The 13,271-nt window shown below is 43.9% G+C and overlaps 1 protein-coding gene across 2 annotated transcripts in view; it reads right to left on the minus strand.

The window, feature by feature from the left end:
• Positions 1-581: 581 nt before the first annotated feature.
• TSPEAR (thrombospondin type laminin G domain and EAR repeats) overlaps positions 582-13,271 on the minus strand; it is a 36,076-nt gene continuing 23,386 nt past the window's right edge. For both annotated transcript variants that reach the window (XM_083616282.1, XM_083616283.1), the window contains 5 exons: positions 11,586-11,772; positions 8,757-8,986; positions 4,795-4,976; positions 4,381-4,482; positions 582-2,102 (listed from right to left, as the gene is read on the minus strand). In XM_083616282.1, coding sequence (XP_083472408.1) covers positions 1,949-2,102; positions 4,381-4,482; positions 4,795-4,976; positions 8,757-8,986; positions 11,586-11,772 — 855 coding nt within the window. In that variant the 3' untranslated portion in view covers positions 582-1,948. The remainder of the gene's footprint in view (positions 2,103-4,380; positions 4,483-4,794; positions 4,977-8,756; positions 8,987-11,585; positions 11,773-13,271) is intronic.

Raw genomic sequence — 13,271 nt, forward strand, 5'->3', positions numbered from 1 at the left:
CATCCTTTGGAACATTCTCCTTCATTGCCCCCTCCTGGGCTTGGTAAGGAACACAACCATTTTATTTTTTAGTTTTAGCCTGAGCTAAAATTAGTTAAACCTATCTATAAAATTAAACTATATAAATTATAAGATTAGTTAACATAAGTGGATTAGTTGACATAAGTGGTCAAGAACGTCTCACTAGGAGTTGTGATTGCATAGGATGCTTTGGAATGGGATTGCTTCACTCATCCTTGCACCTTGTAGGCTGCTTTATAAGCACATTCCAGACCCTGTAAAATGTTCTCATCTCTAATCCCCTTTGAGATTTACCTATGCTAGTGGCCAAAGCCACAATCTGGGGCAGTGAATTCCATAAATTAATTGTGCATTATGCAAAGTAGTAGTAAAAATCAACAGTCATCTTTTATGTTTTGTTACTTCAGTGTGTTTTTGCAGACAAAGCTGAACCTGACTTAGGTAAGTCTGGTAGCCAGGTAATGTGGACCTAGAGTGTTATGGCAACTGGAACTGCATTTGTTCACTTATTTCAGCTAAGATGGGTGTTTGGGTCTACAGTGCTAACAAAAAATAACCCCTGAGGTTATCAAAGTCACTCTGTCAATTTTATTGGGTGCTACTTTCAAAATTGCAAATATTCTTTGGATAATAAATAATAATTCCACCTCCCTATAAGAACTGCTATTGTCAATAGTAGCAATTCATACAATATAAACATATCATTTATAGAGAATGATTTGAAATCCTTTGCAATAACAAGAATTAGTTATATTTTGGGGGATTATTCACAGGCTAACATGTAAGCAAAGACTGAGAAAGCACCAATGAAAATGGAGTAGAGCTTACTAGAGAAGTGTCACAGATCCACATGACAAGGTACTAATGGCTTTCCAAATGTCAATAAGCACCATTTTGTGAAATCCACAATAGCTGTTCATAAAGCCTAAACATAACAAGAATACATCTGACTTTCTGTTCCTTGTAGTTATGCTGAAAATGTGGAAGACTAATGTACAGATCAGAGGCACTTTGTAAGGCCAGGGCTTTCACCATAGCCCACTGGTCTGTGCAACTGTTGGCATGACGACGTCCCAAGCCAGTATGGGTTGTGCATCTTCTCTGGTGTGAATGCAGTACTTTGTATTAAGGGAGTAATTGGGCTTCAGATTTTCTCAGCAAGGCCCAGATATTTTCCCTTGAACTCCTAAAATCCAGAGCCATAAATAATTGCCTGAACTGGTTTAATAGCTTTGAAAAAACAACAGCTGAGTCTTTGCTGTAGCACAAAGCTCTCAAGCTACATACAGCATATCCATATCCTAAGGAATCTTCTTTCCATTCTACTAGGATCTTTCTCAGGGATCCAGCAATATCCACAGGAGCTCACAGCGGGTTGGAATATGCCAAAATGGTGCACACTGAAGCTCTTCCCATAAAGTGACATGGCAGTGGAAGCATTCATCTGGAATCTGGAAGGAGTGAACCCAAATGCTTATATTTGTTCCATATTGCTAAGTTGGGGGTCAGTAGCCCATAATGTGCTAAAGGCATCTTCTAGTTTCTGTTGCCCACAAGGTTGTGGATTATATTAGCAGCTCCTTAGGTCTGGAAGGTGTTCAGAAGTGGGCATGTGTTTGTCTTGCATGGATGGTGTGGTATGTCTGAGAGAGAGAGAAATCAAGGTTACTGTACTCACTAATATCACTGGCCAGCTCCAAGTTATGTATATTCCTAGCTCATTCCAGGAAAACAGGTTTGAAATCTAATCCTGAGCAGCCTAATCCAGAGAGGCAACCTGGGTATCTATCCTGTGGCATCTCTGGCATTCATGGCAGTGACTCTTTGGTACAGCATTCCTGATCCTAGCCCTGAGTAGCCAAAGTAGTTCCTCACAAGTCCGGACTTGCCCACTTGTTTGCAGCAAATCAAAGCACCCCTGTCCAGATCAAAAGGTTTTCAGCTTCAGCACCCTGGATAGTGGTTCTTTTGCACTTGAATACATGAGGTAAGAGCCAGCTGCAGTGGTGAAAGCTTCCCAGTCCCTACAGCCAAACGTTGGAAGATGGTGAACAGCTACAAAGCCTTCATATCCTTGCCATCTACAGTAGAGAGAGAAAAGAGTTACTCAATGCTCATGATCACCAACCTCACAGGATCCGTTTTACCCCACTGCCTTCAAACAGCTTTCCCATTCAGAAAAAGGCCTAGTGAGGAAATGCGCTCCTTTAACACCAGTTCAAAGAGCTTACCTTATAGATAGCGGACACGCTCCTAACACCCAGTATAACTGTATCATATTTGAATATGGCATTGTGGCATTGTGCCGCAAGGCAGCACTTGAAAGCAAGTGTGGGAAACTATTTTCCGCCCAGGCGCCACATTCCCTTCTAGGGGACACATGTGAGTGGTGTAACAGATGTGTGTCTCTTCCTTTGTACAGTGGATCATATGTAGATTTACAAAGAAAGCACATCTCCCCAGCCACCATTCAGGTAAGCAAGTGGTATCGCCACAATTCAATGACATGTCCTGGCCAGGCAAAAGCACTTAAGAAGTGTGTGGAGCACAGTCAGTGAGCTGGTGTGGCTTCGTGAGAGGAGGCATAGGCTGGGATGAAGGGGTGAGCTGGCCCCAAGAGTTAAACAGAGAGGCTCAGAGGGCCATTTTTGGCCCCTAAGCCTAAAGCTCCTCACCTCTGGCTTTCAGAGGTGACTTCTGCATGTAGCCTAGTGTACAAAGTTATGTGGCTTTCAGAGACTCACATGGTAGTGCTATTGACTTAGGAAGGGAAATGTACTGTGGGCACAAATTGGGGGTAAAAGACTGAGTCGTGGTAGCCAGCAGGGCTACACAAGTGGAGCTGCATTGCCTTTTGACTTTCCTACACCATGATTCACTGCCGGTTCCTGAGAGGGAGTGGGAGGGGCAGAAGGGAAGAAAAACAGTCCTAACAATTGTATTAGGGAATGAATTGCATGTGCAGCACCCTCTGTGCACACCCACTCCTGACTGTATATCCCTCCTCTCCAGGACTGCACAATCAAGTCCAGAATCCAATAGTAGATGGCTGCTATTGCTTGACAGTATTCAGATATAATTTTAGGGCCATTCACTTCCACTTAAGGTTTCCAATACAATGCACAAGGCCAGTCTTCATAGCAAGTTGTTGCAAGTCATATCCTTTCTCCCAGAGGACATGCATCAGCTATGCTCTCCTTTTTTGGTTGTGTGATCAAAAAGGAAACTGGGTTGGTGTGGCTAGTCCCAGAGGAATGGAGAAGATCAAACACCATGCCTTTTTTTAATGGAAGGAATAAAACCCAGGGAAGTAGAGCTAATTGGTTTGGTTTTAATATCAAGTGGAGGAAACAATAAAAAAACCAGTATATCTGTTACTGAATAGAACAAACGAGTGATCATTAACAGTTCACATGGTCTTATTGAGAACAAATGATGCCAGACTGACCTAGTTTCCTTCTTTCATAAAGTAGCTGACTTAATAGAGGTGGTGTATTTTATATCCTCCTGGAAAAGCTTCTGAAATATGTAACAGGTAGCAGAGTGTGTTGCGGACAGGTAGCATGGGTTCTCAGCAGTCTGGGAAATTGTACTTAAAGGGTAAATATTAACTAATCAACAGTGGTATCCAGTGACATGCTCCTGGGATAGTTCCTGCATCTGGTGTTTCAATGTATTGAGGGCTAGTGCACATATGTATACCCTTTAATTATTCCAAGTAGAATGTGAGGGAAGAGTGCATTTTGTTTTATGTGACCTAAGCAGGTGAAAAGAAAATTCTGCCTGTGATATTTGATCTATGGTATTTACATATGCATATCCATTTGCATCCAGACCCTTACAATAACACGGCCCCACAGGTTGAGATCAGATTGATTTTCCTTCCTATATTAGTTACCATCATAAGGTGGTGCTGTGGTCTAAACCACTGAGCCTCTTGGAAGGTCAGCGGTTTGAACCCTCAACAGGGTAAGCTCCCATTGCTCTGTCCCAGCTCCTGCCAACCTAGCAGTTCAAAAGCATGCCAGTGCAAGTAGATAAATAGGTACCGCTGCGGCAGGAAGGCATTTCTGTGTGCTCTGGCATTCGTCATGGTCCTCCGTGCAGCAGTAGTGGTTTAGTCATGCTGGCCACATGACCTGGAAAACTGTCTGTGGACAAATGCCGGCTCCCTCAGCCTGAAAGCAAGATGAGCGCTGCAACTCCATAGTCGCCTTTGACTGGACTTAACAATCCAGGGGTCCTTTACCTTTACCTACCCTTTTTACTAGTGCTTTTACTAGTTCCGCTTTCATTCACTATGAAAATAATCAAGTATGACTCAAGCTATGACACTGAGGGTGTTGTGCACCTACTTACCTGTAAATAATGCTGTTTACAGCAAAGGTCACACCATCAAATGAATTTGCTACCACCAAAAAGTTATCTTCTCCAACTGAAAAGAACTCCCAATCCACAGCACTGCAGCAGAAACCAACCAAACAAAAGAGATTACAACAACGGGATAACTGCCTGGGAAAACATCCTCTTTCCATTTACTATTTAGAATACATTTTTTAAATCATTTCCCAAAATCAGACTATTTTAAGAGAAGTGAGCGTTTTCATCTTTCTATTATACGTTTCGACCACCTAGATCAATTTAAGAACACATTTTGGACTGCAGTCTTACAATTTTTTTAAAAAAGAATCAAAACATTCTGGCAGACCAAAACACATTCTATTATCAAAATGACACAAAGCTGGTGTTTTCAGCAATACATAAAGGAGGCACCTGTAGGTAAGAATGTCCTGGAACTTGACAAACATCTGTGCAGTGATGTTAAGCTCGTAGATGGAAGAATTGATGGCAAAGCTGTTGTTTGGGGCAACAATTGTACTGTCATAGCTGTTTGCCAGAGCGAGGAAGACCCTGTCTTGGATCTGGAAGACTTCCCAGTCAGCAGCACCAAAAGTCTAGACCAAAAGAGAAGGCGTGAATAAAAGCTTTTCAGAAAATGAGCAGCAACTGCAGAAGAATGCATCCAACACAATACATGGAGGAGAATAATCCAGACCTCGACTTTCCCTCAGGGAAGCCATTCAGCACATGCACATCAGTTTCCATTAAAGCAGGGGTGGGAAACCTCAGGCTTGGGGGCCACATTCAGCCCTGTAGGCCACTCTGTCTAGGCCTCAAGGTGCTATCTAGGCTGTTCACCCTCTCCAGGCCATGCCCCACTCTGGCCTTACTCCATCCCATCCTTGAGAGTTTTTGTCTTGCTAGAATATGTCCTTGAATTGTGTCTGGATGGAGAGATGTATGTAGAACATCTCATGTACATGGATTGAATGTAGCCTACTGCACAAAGGCAACAACCACACTGTTGCTCCACCTACTTTTTGCCTGTGGCCACACCCACCACTGGCATGTGGCCCCCAGAAGCTGACCCATGAGTGAATGTGGCCCTTAGGCTGAAAAAGGTTCCCCATTCCTGCATTAAGGGCTTCTACATACAGTAAGAATTTTATTAACACCACTGTCATAACCTTTTGGCGACAAGCAGTGCAGACATCATCCTTTTAGGCTGGACTTTGAACACTGATTTTGCCAGTAACTGAATGACAAACCACAATTGCTTGCATATCTGATTCTTCTCTCTCTTAATAAAGGCTGAGGGTAGTGTGTGTAAGCCTGGGATGGGGAACCTGCAGCTTTCCAACTGGACTCCTAATTCCTACCAGCCCCAGCCATGAAGCTATGAAGAGCCAAAGGCTACTCATCCCTGGTGTAAGGTGATTGCAATACTGCCACAGGCACTCATTGCCCAGTTCCTGTGACCTCTGCTCATGAAAACAAAAGAAAACTCCAACCGCCAATCCATCCACCAAATGCCCAAGCCATTTTGGAAGCATTTTTTCCTTGTCCCCTCCCCCCCCCCCATTTTTGGGTGTGTGTTTTAAAGGTGAATGCTTTTCTTCTTTTCCATATTAGTGCTCATATCGCCTTTTAAAAAGGGAAATTCTACCAAAATTAAAATGGGCTACCCTCCTCCCCTGCCACTCTCATTCAAAAACCATTTCTTTCTTCCTGCTCTAAGAATGACGTTTCTCCCCTGCAGCCTGGTGTACAAGAGGGTTTGAGTTGCCACGTAACTCTTGCAGAAGCAGACCTAACAGTTAGTTAGCAATGAGAAGGAAGGTCTGGTGTGGGTCCCAATTTTAGAAAGCTGTCCAGATATGTCAGCCTGTTCACTCACTTGGTTTTTACTTGGAAACCCCCTGGTGTTCACAATTATGAAGAATGCAAAACCACATTCCATTCTGCTTCCTGCACAGCTGGGTTCCATTGGAAATATTGCTAGCAGAATGTCTGGCAAATGCTTCTTCCTGCTCTCTTATTTCATGCATGACATTCCCTTGCACTAGGACATTATCTTAGTAGCAGCCCTACTAGGGACAAATGTAACTCAGTCCTCTGCTCTTAACTAGTACCACAATTTCCAGAGCGGTGTTAAATGATGCATGCCAACCCACCCATTTTCTAACATAGCTCACGTGAAATAGGATTGCCTTTGCTGAACATCTACACTGACCTATGGGTGGTCTCAATGAGGCAATGGTCTTTCCTCCATTGCAATACTTCAAAGGCTGTAGCTTAATGGTAGAGCATCTGCTTTGCCTGAAGAAAGTGTCTGGCTCAACCCCTGGCAGATTCAGGTAAGAATGGGAAAAGCTTCCTCTCTGAAATCCTGGAGAGCTGCTGCTAAAAGCACTGAGCTAAATGAACCAAAGGTCTGGCTCAGTATACAGCAGTTTTCTATGTATTTATGAAGGAACGTAGCCAGAAAATATTGTGCCAAAGCTGAAAATCCATGTAGATTCTTCAAAGTTCCTTGAGACTGGAACTTGACTGCATTCACACAGCAGTTTATGCCATTTCCCTAACTGTTAATTTGAGCTTTCACGTGGCATTAAAAGCAAGCCCTTCTGGAAATCTACAGTGCAAGTATAGCACCCATCTCCATGTAATTTGCTTCCAGGAAAAAAACAACAACCCTGCTTGCAAACAACACGGAAACGATCTATCAACTTGCTCTATGTTCCTGGAAGTGGCTTTTTCATTGTGTGGAAGTTCAAATATAATGCAGAAATTAACAATTAGGGTAATGGGGAAATGGAATAAACTGCTGTATGGATGCAGATTTAAGAGTCCCAGAGGCAGCTTGCTTGCCAGAAAAATCCATGTGCATTTTTTATTCCAGTGAAGCATTTTCCAATAGCTTTCCGTCATAAGGAATCATTCTAAGGCATTGTTCCATGAAGGAAAACAAGGGCCAGCTCCAGATTTTTGTTGGCTCCAGGCAAGGATCCTGTATCTTGCTGCTCCCCACTTGCCTGAGCCTCTGGCCCAAGCGCTGCCATTTTTTTGTGAGGCTCAGCAGTGGTGACCTCAATTGCCTCATGGAAAGAGGAAGGTGAGGCCAAAAGTGTCTCTCTCCAGGCCAGTGGGATGAGCACTGCAGAATGGCAAGACCAAGAACAGCTGTGACATTGCCATGGCAACTGGAATGCTCTCCACCACAGCTGCCATCTCCAGCTGGGAAGCTGGCCTGGTTGCCACGGTGACTGAGATGTGCCAAGGTAGTAACACAGCAGCAGGGGGACTTGTGGGAAGGAATTGCGCATGACGAAGCATGGAGGCCCAAAGGGAGCAGGAGCCAGGAAGGAGAGCCATGTGATTCCTGAGACTACGGGCAGCAGGTGGGGAAACAGGGAAGTAGCAACTCCCTTCATCTGAACTGAAGTGGCCCGGGGGTGAGCTCACCCTGACATCAGGATGTGCAGCAAGCCCTATCTTGCTACTTTATCGCCTGCCTTAGACAACCTGCTCTTTTTGCCTTCAAACAGCTTAGTAAACTCATTCAGGCAACAGCTGCTGACTGGAGTGGCTCATAAGTCCCAGCAGATGGCTAGCCAAGCTCAGGATGGGACAGAGAAAAACCCATTACATTTGAAGAAGTAAAAAAATGCCAACTTTTCAATGTCGGAGACTTCAGTTCCTATCAGCTCCAGCCATTATGGTAGTTACAGCCCAAAACATCTGGAGGGCATCAGGTTGCGGGGGAGGGGGAGGGGGAGGGGGAGGAGCTGAATTCAAGCATGATTTTATTTGCCATTTACCAGTCCCCCAATGAACTTGATCTCTAATGTTACAGATTCCAACAGAACTTAAAAACACACACAGCTGTAACTGTGCATATTAACATATGCTAATATGACCAATTAGCATACTCAGTGATGCTGCTGATCAGCACTAAGGGAAAAATAAATCAAGGAAGGATGACCCCACACTTTTATTTTGCAGTCCCATTAAAACAAGTAACACAAAAGTTGGTATATGGTGACTCAAGACAACCTGCACTATGAGGGGGATACAGACAATAGATTGCACAATGCACATCTATACTTGCATCCCCCTGATCTGCAGTCACATCTGCATGTACAGTTTTCATTACCTGTGTGCAACAGACTTCAGTACTGACATATATGAATGGAAGGGAAATCTTTGGCTATGTCATTTTGGTGGCAGTGGCAGCATTCAGTGCAGCTTCATGAATACAGAACTGTGTATAAAAATCAGCACACCCACCTACCCTATGCTTATATAGGGTATATCCACTGAGGTGTTCAGAGCAAAATACGTTGCCCAAGCAATCAAACAATTACACTGGTTTTTCCTTCTCAATATCTTACCAATATTGACTGGAAGAGCTGGAAGGCTCCACTGAGCCAAATGTAGATGTGAGAGTTGATTGTGGTGGATGTTCCATTAAATGTGTTGGCCACCACGAGGAAGGAGTAAGGCCCAATGCTGAAAAATTCCCAGTCGTAGGCTCCCGAGGTAGGAATGGTCTGGTTGGTTTCAAAGAGGCCTGTCCTGGCGTTCCACCTGTATATGACACTGTCTATATTGTGGTTATTCCCTAAGGAAGAAAAAATGTCAGACGTCAAGGACTGACCTCAAGGTTTTTATCTGAAATGGAGAGTCAAGTGAGAGGGTTGTTGTTGTTGTCAAGCTGGAGGAAATGACTGTCTAGTTTTTGACCAGATAAAGAACCAAAAAGGGAGCTAATAATTCAATTCACCTGAAAAGATTTCAAAAGACAATGGAATTTTTGCATGGGATAGAATCAGCTGCCTGAGGCCTGCCTAATGGCAAGGCTGGACTTGGAAGAGAGTAAGGCATTACATGAATGAGGAATAAAGAATTTGGTCAGCTAAGCATTAGATTTTAATCATAACCGCTACCACCCTTTTTCTTTTTGCAAAAGCAAGTGAGGGGCCCAGTACAATTAGGACTGATTTAATAGCATTTACTTCCATATTGTCCCTGTTTACTTTATATTAAGGCTGAAACTATACATTTTATTTTTTCTTCCGACATTTTACATTTTAGAAAAACAGTTCTTTCCATGGATTATGTTAACTGACTCCACTGGGTGGCAGCATATGGTCATTTCATGGGCACTCCAAATGATTTTGGATCCCAAAAAGCTTCCAGGAGGGTCTACTTTACAGTGGTACCTCGGGTTAAGTACTCAATTCGTTCCGGAGGTCCGTTCTTAACCTGAAATTGTTCTTAACCTGAAGCACCACTTTAGCTAATGGGGCCTCCCGCTGCCGTTGCACCGCCGGAGCACAATTTCTGTTCTCATCCTGAAGCAAAGTTCTTAACCTGAGGTACTATTTCTGGGTTAGCGGAGCCTGTAACCTGAAGTGTATGTAACCTGAAGCGTATGTAACCCGAGGTACCACTGTAGTTTGGAGGCCAGGCTTGCAAGCCATGCTAAAGCCCAAGGCAATCATGTGAGTGTGCAGCCTCTGAGAGGTGATTGTGGTTTCTGTGCTCCTTCCCAATTGTGCTGCTGTACTGAGTTAAATGAAGCTCTAGTTGCCTTGATGCGTTGGGTAAACCCAAACCTGTGGTTTAGCTATGTTCAGGCTTTGGCTTTTTGGCTCATAGTTTGTGAAGTGCAAACCATACCAAGTGACAAACCATTCTGATGGTTTGGAGGAATGTTGCAGAATTTTAACCTAGATGCCTGAAATCTAAACTACCAGCCACGTTTTCATCCAAGGTTTAGCATACTGCTTGTGGGAAACTAAGAATCAGTTGTTTGTTCTCAGGCACAGCACCAGAGTCTGGCCTTGTGGGGGACCTGATAAGGCCCACACTCTAGCAGGGGACCCATTTCCCAGCTGAAAATACCTCACAAAGTTGCTATTCGTTATTGTGCAATTTTAGGCAGGGGGACAGAAACCACAAGGGGATGATTTTCAGCAGGAAAACAACATGGGGGAAATGGTTAAAAATAAATAAATGACAACGACAACGACATCCTGCCATGTTGCAATCTCACTATGGATTGAGGACCCCCAGGGTTGCTTTCATAAATCCAGGTTTTTAAAATCTCTCTCTTAACACTGCATAGGCCTTGACACACAAAGAAAGCATCCGTTTGTTGCTGGGGTCTAAATATGTATAACCACATACTAAACATAGCACAGATGCAAATATGAAAAAGCTGGTGCAAAATGAAGCAGACACCCACTGTTTAAAAATGGTTTTAGCAATAGGAATTATTAATTTAAAGAGGACACAGTGAATTGCTCAGCAGCCTCTGAACCCTGGCAGGTGGGGGCGAAAGAGGAGTGCAACTCATTATTTCCCTGTTATAGACCCTACAAAAACTCTTGATTAGCACCACAAGGGAAGGCTGCAGTCAGTTGGACTGCTGATTGTAATAGCTACAGTGACAGCAGCTTCAGTGATCCCTTGCAGTATCTCTCTTGGTTGAAGAGTCACTTCTGGTGGAAGTCTCCTAAGAACACAAACCTAGATGGATGAGACCAAGGATCCACCTAATCCAGTATCCTGCTTTCCACAGTGGCCAACCAGATGCCTCCATGCAGTAGCTCTCCCCCGAGCAACAGTGATTTAGTGGAGACTGGCAGACCTATCCCTATACACATTCATTTAATCCCCTTTGAAAGTCATCTAAGATACAGTCATACCTTGGGTTACAGCCGCTTCAGGTTGCATTTTTTCGAGTTACGGACCGCTGAAACCCGGAAGTACTGGAATGGGTTACTTCTGGGTTTTGGCGGTTGCGCATGCACAGAAGCACTAAATCGTGCTTTGCACACGCGCAGAAGCGCTAAATCGCAACCCGCACGTGCACAGACACACAGACGCGGGTTGCGAATGCTGTGGGTTGCAAACATGCATCCTGCACGGATCACGTTTGCAACCCCAGCATCCACTGTACTTGTCCTCTGTGTCTTGCAAGCAGGGCATAGACTAGATAGATTAAATTAATCAAGGGCAGCTTTTCCCTCATCACGGCATTTCCATGCCAAAAGTTGCACCTGTTGACTTGATGCATGCCACACAGCTGTTAAGAGGAACAGAACATATGTAAGGAAAGCAGGTGCACGCCAGGTGGTTCTGGTTGTCCAATGGCAAAGGGAAGGGATTTTGCACATGCCAATTGGTGTCACTGTACATTGGCAACTAGATACCTTTTCTATGATTAGCCACTGCGAGGAAGGCCTCTCCATCAATGACGAATGCCTCCCAGTCTCGAGCACTGTATGTGTTGATCCTCTGGTACACAGTGAATTTCTCCTTTCTGTAGTTCCACTTGTAAATCACAGAAAACTCTTGACCCCTTTCATTTGCTTCAAAATTTGCCACTGCAAGGAAAATCTGAAAAACAAGAAGCTACAACAGCTCAGTCTCTCTTCTTGCACAGAACAATCCATATATTCTGCGTGAAATCGTTACTAAGGTTACTGAGTTGTCCCACCCTCCATATTTTCCCAGTCTGGCCCCATCGGATTTCTTTCTTTTTCCAAAACTGAAATCTGCACTGAAAGGGCACAGATTTTCCAACATTTCATACATCCAAGCTGCTGTGATGGCAGAACTGAAAGCAGTACGGAAAGAGGACTTTTCCAGAAGTTTCCAACAGTTCTACGAACGTTGTCAATGGTGCATTGTATCAGAGGGGGGCCTACACTGAAGGCCTGTAAGCACAACAGGTTCTTTTCCAGAGAGGAAAAACTCTCAAAATACGAAAATATGCTATCCTTCCCCCCACCCCACCCCAGACCACACATACTTTATTTGGAATATTTATTGGGCACACTCCTTAAAATGCTCTCAGAATTTCCTACAATAAAATAGTGAAACCGCTACAGAAGCCATATTTCATAAATAGCAATAGAGCAAGACACAGCAGTGCAATGAAAGTCAGCTTAGAAAAGCTCTTGCACTTTGCCACCAAACATCTCTGGTATGAGATTCTTGGTCTGCTAAAGTCTTCTAGAACCGCCTGCTCCAAATCTCTTCTTCTAGAGCAAGTGTGGGGAACTTTTTCTGGCCAGAGGGCTGGATCTTTTCTCCACCCTGGCAGGCCAAAGTTGACAGGTGGGCAGAGCTGCCCACCTGCCCAACACCTGACATACTGATGTCATGTGATGTTTCCCTTTGAAGTATCATGGTTTGAAGAAACACGGGGGGGGGCGCATTTGAAAGCCTTGATCAAGGCACATGCTGACCATTTATCAGCTAATGGGTGGGTAGGAGTGCACTTTCAAACATAGCCCCCTCCATGCTTCAAACTGCAGAGTTCTGAAGGAAAAGCTCAAGTGGGAGTTGAAACTGATGGGTAGCTAGGAATACACCTTTCTCAATCAAAGGAATTCCTACCCTTGCTGGCCAAATGGTAAGGAGTTCCCCCCATCCCTGTTCTAGATAAATAAGAACACCAGTATGGAGGAATTATATCTATATCCATTTCAATCTATATCTGTATATTTATTTGTGTTTGAAGGGGGAAATGTGTTGTGACCTTTATCAAAGTGCCTTGATTTGTCATGGTGTTGCAAGCCTACATAGTAGTAGTTCTTGGGGACAGGTTATGACAGAGGAGAGAGAGAGAGAGAGAGAGAGAGAGAGAGAGAGAATTATCATTTTACAAATGTATTAGGTGAGGCCTGGATCAGGTAAATTTAATCCGATCGGTCTGGATGACAGTAGATTCTTAATGGCTTAAGGTTCCAATTCAGTTGGGAGTTGACTGTCAAATGGGGGGTTAACTGCCAGTTAAGGAACTGGTAAGGGAGGTGTCAGAAAAAGACCAGAGAGAAAAGCTGATGGGAATAGTGGAGTATCCAGTAATACTGAAAATTAACTTACAATTT

The sequence above is a fragment of the Podarcis filfolensis genome, assembly GCF_964270895.1.
Source record: "Podarcis filfolensis genome assembly, chromosome: 5".
NCBI classification, from domain to species: domain Eukaryota; kingdom Metazoa; phylum Chordata; class Lepidosauria; order Squamata; family Lacertidae; genus Podarcis; species Podarcis filfolensis.